Here is a 13963-nt window from a genome sequence, read left to right on the forward strand (position 1 = left end):
AAAACTACACTTTTAAAAAATCATATTTCCTTGCAGTCCATCATAGTCTCTTTGCAAATTACAGAGATACACTGCTTCTCCTGGAGGCGACCTCGGGCATCCTGTATGGGTGATTTGGCTTCAGGGTGTTGTGAAGATAGCATTTCTCAGCACATTGTTTTGGTTTTTTACATATTTTTAATATGTACATGTGTCAGTAATATTATATACAGATAATTGACACTGACTCATTCAAATGTTTATCTAATTGAGACTTAGTAATTGCCTGTCTTTGACTCTTATAGTTTACAGATGATGAATCAGGGAGCATTGTATCATCTGATCGTGCCGTGCGAGGGAGGAGGGATAGCATGGTGAGCTGGGTTGCATGATTTGTATCATGTATTTGCTGTGGTATCAGCTTGTAGCACATGGAGTACTTGAGGCCTGATTGCAAGTTTAATAAAATAACTGGCAATGCTCACACTGTGTGCACATATAAAGTACTGTAGTTTTCTTCTGTTTTATTATTGCGTAAGGTGGAACTGCATGGTACTTGTGTCTCACTCCTGAGAAATATGTCTCTGTTGGTCTGGCATCGTCTTGAAAAAGCCTATTTATCACAATGAAAGCTGTTTTACTACTAATAAAAGTTATGTGTTCAAGGCATGGAGAAGATATTTCTTGCACAATGATGATATCAGTGTTAATGAATTATTGGATTTACTAAATTGGTTTTCCCCCCCTAGGTATGCCAGCAAAAGGGGGGGGGGAGGAGAGAAAAGGGGGTCATGTTACATTTGTTTACAGGTTATTTCAAAATGTAAATTTAAAGTAAATTTGTGTGACTGTTCCTGGGCTTTTGGAATGGGGTGGGGAAGTATGAGGACCCCCACAGCAGGCTGGGACTGAGGCTCCAGGGCAAAAAGAGGCATAGTCTTCAGCATCTGCTTCTGGTCTTCATTGGGTTCAGAAAGTTAAACAGTATTTATCTTTTATCATACCCCTGGTAGTTCAGAGTTCTCCCAGGTATGGACTCCCATTCCAGACATGCTGTCTGCTGCATGTTAGTCCCTGGCTGCCATCTTAAATGCCCTAGCCCACCCCTGTACCCCCAGGTTGCCCCCAGCCTCCTGCGGCATGAATCAGCCATCTGTCCCCAGTCATGGATATCCGTGATGACACCCTTCTGATAGGACACCTTCCTGTACTGGCCTTGAACTTCACCTTGTGTCTGCCTAGTCTTGCTGTCGCAGTCTGTCCCTAAGCCCTCTGGTTGGCTCTAGTCCTTCAGATTGCCATAGTGACATTTTTAGGAGAATCATCTTACACTATGGGTTGTGTTCTTTTCAAATAAGTACTGTAAATTTGTGACTTTGTAAAGGAACTTAGAATTCCTAGATATGCTCACTAATGATCTAATTCTGCTATTTGGTTATTAAAACACATACATCTGTAGGCTCTAATAGTCTTGATATTTATGATTACTATTAACAGTATCATGGTAGTGTTTGAGTAAGGCTGGTAACTGGGAGATTATTCTGCTTGCTCTTTGTGGCCATACAAGAAACGGCAGGAAAAATAATTAAGTGGATATGCATGTCACCCCAGCATTTGAGGTTCTAAGAAAACATTTGAAGTTCTGAATATAGCTCGTGGTTGAGTTGCTGGAGGGAAGGCAACCCATTCTAGTTCTTTATCTGGAAAAGTCAGGTGGCAGTAATGAAGTGAGAACAACGATAATGTAGATTGGCTGTGTGTAAATGCAGAGGTTTAGATACAAAATGTGTTAATTCCCTCCCTCCATAGCAAGGGCCCAGAATGGATTACTGTACTGTTTTCATTGTATCTTTAACTGTGTAGCTGATGCGGCTGAAAAATGATTCAGTCACACAGGAGTAATATCAGCATCTTTCATTCACATGTTCTCTGGGTCACACATGCACGAGAAGCTTGGAACGGCAGTTATGTTTTCTCAGTATGGCAAATAAAACAAAAGTCCATTGGGACCTTAAATACAAACAGTATTTACTTCAGTCTCACAACAGTTCACTTGTTCATATAAGTGAAAGGGAAAATCAGAGCAGGAAATCTTGGGGGGAAGCAGGGGAGATAGATATGTGAAGAGAAAATTGAACTGAGGCATCTTAGATGCCACCCCAAATCTTCTGCATAAGATTTTCCTTATCTCATATTGAAATAAATGTTGCCACAAACTTTTCATTTGTTTGCTATAACAGACTAAAACAGTTACCCATTTGCAGTCTTGGTGTGGAATCCTTTGTTTCATTAATAATTTGAAAACCACTGGCATGAAGCACTTAACCCGTATTGAATGGTAAACCGCATTCATGAAAGGGAAGCTTTCTCTGATTTTAACATAGAAATATGAATAGCATGGTTCAGTTGCTTGATGAATGACTAAATTCAGTGTTTCTTTATCAGTGGCCTTTTAAAAAAATCTTTGGCTTTTCTCTTTCCCCAGTTTTGTTGTACCTTATGGTTATATTCAAGGGATAATAATGTGCTTATAATTTTCCAGTGTTGTCACCATGTAGCAAGACTTTTCCTTTCAAATACATCTGTTTTATTCAATCCATTTTTTCTCTCTCCTTCTGTTGGCTTTGTCACTGAAGTCAACTGACTTTTCAGATCATAGTGAAACTGCAGCTGATTATTTTAGCCGTTCAAATCGTAGGGGAAGCATTGTGTCTGACTTGGATGATGTCAGCATTCCAGACTTGAACAGTGTGAGTGTGATTAGCATTGTGCTAATGTCATCGCTGTTTTATTAATGATTGTCTATTTTCTGTGGGGAGTGGTGCCAGCATTGTACTAACAAATTTGGCTTTAGTAGCAAGCATGACTTGGTAATAAATATTTGTTGCTAGCAGTGCAGAACTTTATATAGCTTCAGACGATATTTATTTAAAATGCAGTATCCAGCTGATGAGAACCAGTGTGGTATAGTAGTTAAGGTGGTTAAATGGTTAAATCCCTACTCATACCATGGTTAGTGGTTAAATCCCTACTCATACCAAGGAAACTTGCTGGATGACACTCTCAGGCTTAGCTCTGGCTAGTAGTTGGGTGGGAGACTTCCAAGGAATGCTAGGGTTGAGATGCTAAGGCAGGCAATGCAGGGGCATACCGCCCTAGGGACATGGGGACACTCATGTCCTTGGGCGCACATCTTTTGGTCATGGGGGGGCAGACACCCCCCATGAGACAAAATGGCATGCACCCAAGCCGCCTGCTGTGGTTCACCCCGCTCCTGGCCTTCCTGCAAGCCCTGGGGAAAGCAGGAGCTGGCCTGCAAGGACGTGTGGGGGAGCGCCCTGCCCTTCTCTTGTGGGAGGAGACCTTCTCGCTGGGTGATTACCACACCCTCTCAGGGAGGCAGGATCAAACGTCACTTCCTGTTCAGGCTAGGACTCGTTCAACTTCCCCAGTTCTATTTCCTGCCTGACAGGGAGCGCACGGATCCTGTGGACTCCTTAGCCTTTTCAAAAAATTCTTCCCTTTACTCTGTCTTTCTTCTCTTCAAAGACTAAAATTCTTTTTCCAACCTTCCTTATCTCCCTTTCTTCTACAAGGAGGCTTGGGGATTTCTTTTAATTCCCTCGTTCCTCCTTTCCCGCCCTTTTCAGGCCACTCCTTCACGCCATCATGGCGGACCGGGAATTCTCTCCCCCCAGGGAGATCTTTCACGGGGGGGGCAGCCGAAGGCACTCGAGCCTCCTCAAAGAAGACCCCCCCAAACGACAGCGCGTGCGCCTCGCGCAGCGCCACTTCCGTGGCAGCCAGCCTGACCCTCTCTGAGGCAGCGGCTGAGGCGGCGAGCCGCGGCGTGGCCCGGAGCGGAAAAAAGCGCGCCAAAACAGACAGCAGCCGGAATGAGCCTCCGGCCAAACGGGGCACAACGGCAACGGGATCGTTACCACCCCGCTCCTCCTCACAGTCCTCGGAGGGCCTCCAAGCTGCGGAAACTTCCATTCGGCCCCATCGCGACAGCAGCGTTGGTGCCAGATCGTCTGCTCCTCCGTCACTCAGGCAAGAGCGACCCAGCGGGGGGGGGGATCCCCCGATGGGGAAAGGCAGTTGTCCAGAGCGCCCCCCCCCCGGGAGGGACAGGCTTGGCCCACAGCGGAATTCCCATCCGCCTTTCAGAGAGCCATTGAGGATCACATAGAGGCCTACTTAAGGGGCAGGGGATCCAGGGCTACTGGCACTCCACCTCCCTCCAACGCACCTGCTCTATCCACCATGAGCCAAGGGCAAGCTAGGGGCTATCCTAGATCCCCGGTGCGTGCGCTCCCCCCCCCTCCTCAGGGGGTGTAGATGACCACCAGGGAAGAGGCCCCGACCCGGCCTCCTTGGAGCGCTTCTCTGACACGGAGGAAGTCATGGAGACCTCCCCAGATCAGTCCTATAAATGTTTTAACCCAGAGGACCTCCAGTTCCTGATAGCCAAAACTGTGGCTGCACTAGAACTTCAGGATGTGGACACTGACCAACCATCCACCTCGGCCACCCCTTCCAACATCAAGGGCGTCCCTAAGGGCAGCAAAACCTTCTTCCCCCAGGACGAGCCATACAAATCCATTCTTCCACTCCTGGAATTCTTCATAAAAAAGATTAGGAAAGAGTGGGAGACCCCTGGCTCCAACAAACACCTGTTAGCCAATGCACGCAAATTATATGCAGTGCCAGAATATGTGGAGGATCTCCTGAAGGTTCCACTGGTAGATGCCCCCGCCGTGGCCATTCAATCTGCAGGACTGGTGTCCAAAGACGGGGAGGGGAACCTCAAAGACCCCCTAGATAAAAGGTCTGAGGCAGCGCTCAGACGTTCCCATGAATCCCTGGCTCTGGCTATGAAAGCCATAGCCCCGGCCTCCACAGTGTCTAGAGCCATTCTAGTCTGGCTGGCCTGCATCATGGAGCTCCTACCCCCAGAGGCTTGAGGAGTTCGGGACGGCCTGGAGAGGATTAGAATTGCGGCCTCATTCATTGCTGATGCCTCTCTAGATGCATTGATCTTATCCTCCCGATCCATGGCAGCCAACATAGTAGCCAGACGCAACGCGTGGCTTAGAACATGGCAAGCCGACAACCAATCTAAAACTATTGTAGCTGCGTATTCCTTTCAGGGGGGTAGACTCTTCGGCAAGGAGCTGGACGACATCCTGGTGGAGTCTAAGGACCATAAGAAAACCATGCCCAAATATGTACGTCCAAGTGGGTCGGGCTCCTGGCCCAGAAATAACTTCCGCCCTCAAAAATTCTTTCAACGTTCACATAAGGACAATAGATCTGCATCCTGGTCTAACAGGGGCTCCTTTCGTAGAAGAGGCAACTTTAGGCCCCAGAACAAGTTCGACAAGAACACCAGACCAGAGCCCGCGCCCAGATCCTGACTCCGCTACCCTTCCAGTGGGGGCTCGCCTTCTCAACTTTGGAGATCAGTGGAGAGGAGACCACATGGATGCTTGGTCTCAGGAGGTGGTATCACTCGGATACACCATAGAATTCCTCCGTCTACCTCCGCCCAACTTCCTTCAATCTCCAATCAGCTCCAGACCAGAGAAGGCGACCAGAACCCGCACAGCCGTTAACCACCTTCTATCCATAAAGGCCATAGAACCGGTCCCAACCTCGCAGAAACGCTTAGGTCATTACTCACACTTTTTTACAGTCCCCAAGAAGAACGGGGACTGGCGGGCCATCCTCAATCTACGAACTGTGAACAAATTCATTCACTTAAAAAGGTTCAAGATGGAATCCCTGAGGTCCATCACGGAAGCATTGCGACCAGGAGACTTCCTTACCTCACTGGACCTCACCGAGGCCTACCTCCACGTACCCATTCGTCCCTCCCACCGCAGATTCCTCCGATTCTGTCTAGGGGACCAACACTTTCAGTTCCGAGCGTTGCCGTTCGGGCTGGCCACAGCACCGAGAGTTTTCTCGAAACTCCTACTGGGACCCATTACACTTCTCCGTCAACAGGGCATACACATACACCCCTACCTCGACGACATTCTGATACGATCCAAGTCGTCAGAGACAGCCCTACAAGACCTGCACCTGACCATGCAGACCCTAAAGAATCACGGTTTTCTGATCAACCTAGAAAAGAGCCACCTTCTTCCAACCCAGCAACTGGTCCACCTGGGGGCCCTCATAGACACGGTACAAAACACCCTCTTCGTACCAGAGGAGAAGATTCTCAAGAACAAACATTTACTCATCAGAACGGACAACGTGGCGGCCAAAACCTACCTTCGTACCAGAGGAGAAGATTCTCAAGATAATTCACATGGTAACCACGGTCATCAAATCCAGGGTCGCCTCGCTGCTGTTCCTCTCCAAGGTCCTGGGAGTCATGACAGCCACCTTCGACCTGATCCAATGGAGCAGGTTCCACTCCAGGGGCCTCCAACTGCATCTGCGACCGTACCAGTGGGACATCCTTCAGAAACGGGACCGACTCCTAAACATTCCTCGGTCCCTCAAGACAGACCTCCGTTGGTGGACCGTCAGATCCCATCTTTCACAGGGAAAAATATATGCGACCAAGAACCCGATTCAGATGTTCACAGACGCGAGTCTGCAGGGTTGGGGCGCAACCCTGGGAGACGAATTTGTACAGGGCAAGTGGCCAGCCCCTGCATCCTCCCTACCAATCAACCTGCTCGAGATGCGTGCCATACTTCTAGCCCTACAACACTTCAGCACCAAACTGAAGAACAAACATTTACTCATCAGAACGGACAACGTGGCGGCCAAAACCTACCTAAATCACCAGGGCGGCTCTTGGTCCTCCAGGTTACACAAAGAGGCCAAAAAGATCTTCCACTGGGCAGAGGTAAACGTTCTGAGCCTGCAAGCCGAGCACATCAAGGGGAAACTCAACCTAAGCGCCGACTGGCTGAGTCGGCAAACGGTATCCCCTGCCTAATGGTCACTCAACAGGTCGGTCTTCCTCCAGATCACCCTCCGGTTCGGCGTTCCAAGAGTAGACCTATTCGCGACGGCGGAAAACGCGCAAGTCCCGACCTTCTTCTCCCGGTTCTTTCATCACCAGGCACAAGAAGTGGACACGCTGATCGCTCCATGGCCCCAAGGCCTCCTCTACCCGTTCCCTCCAACCCCGGTAATACCGAAGCTGCTAAGGCGAATAAGAATAGAAAGATCAGAGGTCATCCTAGTGGCACCCTTCTGGCCAAGAAGACCTTGGTTTTCGGCAATAATGGAGATGGCGATCTCCCCTCCGTTTCACCTTCCGATACGCCCGGATCTCCTCCTGCAGGGTCCCCTTCGGCATCCGGACCCCGGTTGGCTGTGCCTGACCGCCTGGCTTGTGAGCGGCGACTTCTAACCAGCAAAGGCTACTCAACAGACGTAATCAACACCATGCTGGAGTCCCGCCACCCCTCCACAGTCAGACTATACAACTCCACCTGGAGATCCTTCGTGACATGGGCCAGAACGCACCAGATAGATCCCAGTGCTCCATCAGTAGCTTCCATCCTAGACTTTCTTCAGGAAGGGTTTCGAAGGGGCCTCAGAAGCAACACTCTCAGACGACAGGTGGCGGCTCTGTCCACGGTGTGCCCACTGCCTCGGGGCCTCAAACCGTCTCAACACCCCGACGTCATCCGTTTCCTTAAGGGGGTCCAACAACAACAGCCACCGGTCTACCACAGATTCCCATCATGGCGCCTTCACACGGTCCTGACGGCCCTCACCGCCTCCCCCTTCGAACCCATTCAGTCAATCCACCTGAAGTGGCTCCGTATGAAGGCAATATTTCTGGTGGCCATCACCTCAGCTCGTAGAGTATCAGAGCTCAGCGCACTTTCCTTTAACCCTAACCTATGTGTATTCCACCAGGACCGAGTGGTCCTATCACCGGACCCCACCTTTAGACCCAAAGCGGCGTCCGCATTTCATCTACAACAAGATATTATCCTACCTAACTTCTGCCCCAAACCGGCGCATCCACGGGAACGTACAGGACACACGTTGGACGTGCGCAGGACCCTTAAGGCATTCATCCTACGAACATCTGATTTCAGACAGACTCAATCCCTTTTCATTAACGTCTCGTCCCCCAACCTGGGACACCGAATGTCTTCTGCGTCCATCAGCACATCCATCAGGTCATGCATCGTGGAGGCCCATAAGGCCCTCAATTTGCCTGTTCCCGGGGGCATCACAGCCCATTCCACACGTAGCGCCTCAACCAACGCAGCCTTTCGTAACAAGGCCACCCTGGAACAAATCTGTAGAGTAGCCATCTGGGCCAGCCCTTCATCGTTCGTCAAACACTATAAACTACAGTCATGGGGCGCGGCCGAAACCGTTTTCGGCCACAGAGTTCTTGAGAACATACTGGACGCTTAGCGGTAGCCCACCCATTTTTGGGGACACTGCTTGGGGAGGTCCCACCGAGAAGGTCTCCTCCTACAAGAGAACGGTACATTGGTACTTACCCTGAAGGGGCCTTCTCTTGTAGGCAGGAGACCTTCTCGTCCCTCCCTTGACACCGCTAGCGACCGGAATGTCTTCAACAGTTGTAGGTTAAGAAACCCTTTACCTCTCTTCTTACGTCAACTATGACGAAGTTTGAACCCTGTTTCACATCTAAAGTTGATTGTTATTACATCCCTTCTTCCTGTTCTACTCTATATGTTTATAATTGTTACTTACACTGCTCAGTCAGGAGTTTACTGGGGAAGTTGAACGAGTCCTAGCCTGAACAGGAAGTGACGTTTGATCCTGCCTCCCTGAGAGGGTATGGTAATCACCCAGCGAGAAGGTCTCCTGCCTACAAGAGAAGGCCCCTTCAGGGTAAGTACCAATGTACCGTTCTGGGCTCCCTGCAGGCTGGCTTGGCTTCTGTCCTCCCCACGGCCTAGGGAAAGCAGGAGCCGCCCTGCATGGATGGTGGGGAGTGTTTCCATGGTTTCCAAAGCCAGCCTGCACAGAAGCCATGGGCGGGGCTTGGGATGGGGCCATGCCCCAGAGCCCCACTCACGAGCGCGGGGGGCAGGGGTGGAAGCTGCCCGGAGAAGGAGTTGTCTTCAGGCGCCATTTCCCCCCAACGCGCCTCTGAGGCAATTCCAAACTACCATTGAACATCTCTTACCTTGAAACCCTTATGGGGTTACCAAAAGCCAGTTGTGACTTGATTGCAAAAAAATAATAATAATAAGCAAACTTATATGGCTAGGTACTTTCAAACTTAATGTAGGAAGTTGGATGGTATTACTTCTGTTAATTTGATGGTATTGTGCATAAAATCTAGCACATACATATTTGGGAAAATATTTGATATTTGTGAGAATGTGAAGGATCAGGCTATAAGCGCTCTACATAACCTTAAAACAGAATGGACATCTTTTAGTCACAACTTGCTTCTGAAGCAGGGGCAGAATAAATGAATACAGAAGAAGGACAAAAATCCTTCAGCAGTGTGTAATTGGGGATGAATGGTGTGTTCAAGTTGTGATTATTTATATAAGAACAGGGATGTGTCAATAAGAACACCAGAATGCCTCTTTTTTCAGTTGTGAAATGTTGATGTTAGCCTGTTAATATTTACCGCAGACTTACTGCTTTGATCATTTAAAATGATTACCCTATTAAAAATCTTTTTTTCCTGAGTGAATAACTTATTTGTCAAGGGAAGGCCTTGTCCTCTGTACCCTGTTTGGGCCGCTAGGAAAGCTTGTTGACACTGTGAGAAACAGGATGCTGGATTAGATGAACCGCTTAAGTTGGTACGCAAGTATACCCTGCTCCAAGTGGTCCAGTAGGGGGATAGGATTATGCTTACCATAGTGAAACTAAATGTAATGTTAGATATAGAGAAAAATACTGTATGTGGCAGTACAGACATGACACTCTTGATGTGCATTTATTTCATGGTTTCATGATCAATTGTGTACCCCAGTTACATTTAGTGTAGGAAGGATAGTTCTGTAGTTTTCAATTAGGCTCAATTAGTCATTAGAGACGAAAAATTTCCAGAAACCTTGAGGCCATGGGGACGCATTTTTTCTGTTTTTTCTCTCCTGGAAAAAAATAGGGGGAAAATAGAAATGTATAGAATGCTTCCTTTTCTGTCAAATTGAAACTACCTTTCCTGATTTAACAGCATGAAATGCATTATTTATATCTTAGTGTAGGAAATTGTATTAGCTGGGATATCCTTTAGAATTGAAAAAGCATAAATATCTTCATTTTCTATAATTGCAAGTATATACAATACTTGCAAATGTTTGCCGCCTTGCTACAATAGTACATATGCCTTTACTTTTTGCCACATAAAAGGCATAAAAAAGTAAAAGTTGAAGGCAGAAAACAAGTTCTGTGCTAAAGAAAAGAAGGTATATTATTTGGATAATAGATAAGACTGCCAGCATGTTTGGATCTTAAGCTAAACTCTAAAACATTGAAACACTCAACTCTTTAATAATGTATTATTAAGTACCTTATGGCACATTAATTGTTGCCAGAATTACTTTAAATATAAATAACAAAACAAAAAAATCCTCTTGAGTACCATATATACTTGTGTATAAGTCGACCCGCATATCAGTCGAGGCACCTAATTTTACCACAAAAAACTGGGAAAACTTATTGACTTGCGTATAAGTCGAGGGTGGGAAATGCAGCAGCTACTGGTAAATTTCAAAAATAAAAATAGATACCAATAACATTACATTAATTGAGGCATCAGTAGGTTAAATGTTTTTGAATATTTATTTCAAAGAAAAACAGTAAACTAGCTCTGTAAGTGGAAAAGAGGGTCAACAAAAACAATATGCTCTCAACAATAATTTTAAAAGTACAAAAACCTTAGCTCAATCAGCAACCAAGCTAAAACACAAGAGTTAAAATCCTTCAAAACTGGATTTTTGGTCAGGGGAGGAATGTTTATGTTAGCAGTACCAACATTTCAGAGTATCTTTAGGAGACCCTCCTGATGATACTACCCAGGTTTGGTGAAGTTTGGTTCAGGGGGTCCAAAGTTATGGACCCTCAAAATGTAGCCCCATCTACTATTAACTCCCATTAGAAACAATGGGGGATGGGGTCACCCTCTTTGGGGGTCCATAACTTTGGACCCCCCAAACCAAACTTTACCAAACTTGGGTGGTATTATCAGGAGAGTCTCTTGGAAAATCCCTGAAATTTTGGTGCTGCTAGCCTAAAAACTGCACACCCTTGCGGCCGACAAAGTAAAAACCCTAAAATATTTTTTAAAATACACCTGACTCAACTTACATGTGAGTATATACCAGTGGTGGCGAACCTATGGCACAGGTGCCAGAGGTGGCACTCAGAGCCCTCTCTGTGGGCACACGCAAACCGAGTCGCCCCCCCACCCCCACACATCTAGGCTGGTCTGGGCCTCTGGGCTCGAATATTAGCATTAAACCTAAGACCTAGGTTTGGGGAAGCAGTGTAGGTAACCCTGTTAAGCATTGTTAAACCCCACTGATTTTCATGCAGAGAACTAAAGCGTGATCCTTTACTTGGTAGTAAGCTCGGTTGCTGGCAATGGGGCTTACTTCTGAGTAAACCCTCTTAGGGTCATAATTCACCAGTTGGAAGAGTTGCAAGTTGCTTCAAAGGAAAGCCACTGACTACCACCAAGCTTACTCCCGAGTAGCGCACACCTCGGAGCCAACCGTTTTTTCTAAACTAAAACCTCAGTATTCAGGTTAAATTGCCGTGTTGGCACTTAGTGATAAATAAGTGGGTTTTGGGTTGCAATTTGGGCACTCAGTCTCGAAAAGGTTCGCCATCACTGGTATATACGGTATATTATGTGTTGAGTAAACTCTCAGTCTTTTTCACACTGTTTGTTTTGAATGTGAAAAATAGTGCCTTCAGAAGTATTTTACTCATTCTAAATGGGGAAAAATATTTCATAGGAATTTCAGTATTCCGCAATTTTTTTTCAATTTTTTTTCAATTTTTCTGTTTAAAAAATTGAAAAAAGAACTTTGGAAAAATGTCTTTTCTTGCTCTTAGGAGCAGGGTATCTTGTAGCTAAAGTGTTTCCCAGTGGCTGCTGAGGAAGGCAGGATTAAAATTCTATTTACTGTCTCCCAGGTGGGAACTTGTAGCTTAGTTTTATTCCTGCTTCGCGCAGGGACATCAGCTGAGATGGCTCTCTGCAGCATCTACTCTATTCTTTTCCTCTAATTTTCTCCTGCAGCTTGTGTAACAATTGTAACTCTGCTATAATAGCGAGTATCCTCCTCAGTCTTTTTTGTCTTATGCCTGACCTCCTTTGCTCTTTCCATGCCTTCTCTCTCCTCCTTCCTTCACACTTGCCAATGGAAGATGCCCGGAGAGTGGCAAAGATCAAACGGAGACAGTGAGACAATAATCTCTCTGATCGAGGACACAGGCTCAAAGCAGCTCAGACACTGTCGGAGGAGAGGAGGAAAGGGCTTTAGAGCCTCAGACGCCAAAACAAAAGCATTTTCTGCTACAAAAAGGCCCTTAATGGCTGTTGGTTTGACCCAGTGGCCTTGGCCCCAGGAAAGGGATTTCTTGAGCCAGGTGTTGGGAATGGAAGCTTCCAGTGTAATGCACCTTCACCACCTCCCTCATTTGAGGTTGTAGAAGGGTGGCCATCTTGCTCTACTGAAATCATCTTGATATGCTGGAGGGCCCTAAGGAAAGAGCTGCAGTACCTCCAAATACCTTCTCCTCTGGCCTCATGTAGGGGCTTCTATTGCTCCTACTCAAGGTCTCCCAAACATCCTCACATCACCCGTTCTAGGTTTGAGGGGAGTCAGGCCACCCACTATAAGGAAAACTCCACCAAGTGGCCCACCGAGGCAGCCTGGAAGCCTCCTTTTCAGGTTCCTACCCTTGTCATTTTCCAGGAAAAGTGACACGCTCTTCCCTCTCAGATAATGAAAATGAGGAAGGGGAATTTTCCTTTGAGGATGAACTAACCAAAGTAGAACAGCCAGCTTGACTGTTTAATAGAGAAGGTTATCAGTCACTTTTGGCTAAGGCCATCATGGCATTGGATCTCTCTAAGAATCGTGATCTGGTTGAGCCCAAAGAGGGCAGATCGAGACCAAAGAGGGCCAAGGAATCCTTTCCAAATTCTCTTCCTTTGGATAAATCTGTTCCTTTCTCCTGGAGGCGATCTCGGGCATCTTGGATTGGGTGATTTCCAACCTATACTCAGGGAGGCAGGACCAAATGATGTCACTTCCTGTAGAGGCTGGAATCCATCTTAGATCCCCAGTATTACTTCCTGCCTAGCAGGGAGCGCAGTGCTTGTGAGAGGGCTCCAAGCTACTTGTATTTCTCTACCATTTCTACCTTATTTCTCTCAGCTTACTTCTATTCTCACGTGTGTTCTGTGTGTCTGTTTCTGTCGGCTCCTGTCCTCTTGTGAATCAGCCTGTCAGTTTGTGAATCAGCCTGTCAGTTTTTTCCAACTGTCAGTTTTTCCCACCTTAACGGGCCGCCTTAAAATGGCCGCCCATGGAATCTACGCTCGCTCCTTCTCACCCCCGCCTGAGTCTTTTGGCAAGACCGCGGCAGAGGGCACTCGGGCAGCAACCCGAAGGGGGCATCAGAAGAGCAACAGTCAGGAGTCCTCGGCTGAGGCTCCGTCCACTTCTTCTTCTGCCGCATCGAAGGCGGCGGCGGCGGCGGCGGCGGCGGCGGCGGCGGCTTCGGCGCCCCCACAGGAGATGGCACAGGCCGGAAAGAACAAAGCCCCTGCCGCCAAGAAATCGCGCCTAGAGCCCTCCCGGGCTATGCCAAGGCGCAGGAGCACCAGCGTCCCAGTCCGGGCCGCGGAAGGTGTAGCTCCGCACTCCCCCCCACGCTCCCAATTTTTAAGTGTTAGCCACGCCAGCGGTGGTGGCGTGGGGGAGCATCGCGGGACCCAGGAGCGAGCAGATGATCAAATGGCCTCCCGGCAGTC

The 13963-nt window shown here is 47.6% G+C and overlaps 1 protein-coding gene across 12 annotated transcripts in view; it reads left to right on the plus strand.

Moving 5' to 3' along the window:
* LRRFIP2 (LRR binding FLII interacting protein 2) overlaps positions 1–13963 on the plus strand; it is an 85111-nt gene that overhangs the window by 39242 nt on the left and 31906 nt on the right. For 7 of the 12 annotated variants that reach the window (XM_048511754.1, XM_048511760.1, XM_048511757.1 and 4 more), the window contains 2 exons: positions 285–353; positions 2616–2729. The exons of 4 other annotated variants lie outside the window; for them this stretch is intronic. In XM_048511754.1, coding sequence (XP_048367711.1) covers positions 285–353; positions 2616–2729 — 183 coding nt within the window. The remainder of the gene's footprint in view (positions 1–284; positions 354–2615; positions 2730–13963) is intronic. One more of the 12 variants, XM_048511759.1, reaches the window with a different exon arrangement.

The sequence above is a fragment of the Sphaerodactylus townsendi genome, linkage group LG11 (assembly GCF_021028975.2).
Source record: "Sphaerodactylus townsendi isolate TG3544 linkage group LG11, MPM_Stown_v2.3, whole genome shotgun sequence".
In the NCBI taxonomy this organism is placed as follows: Eukaryota; Metazoa; Chordata; class Lepidosauria; order Squamata; family Sphaerodactylidae; genus Sphaerodactylus; species Sphaerodactylus townsendi.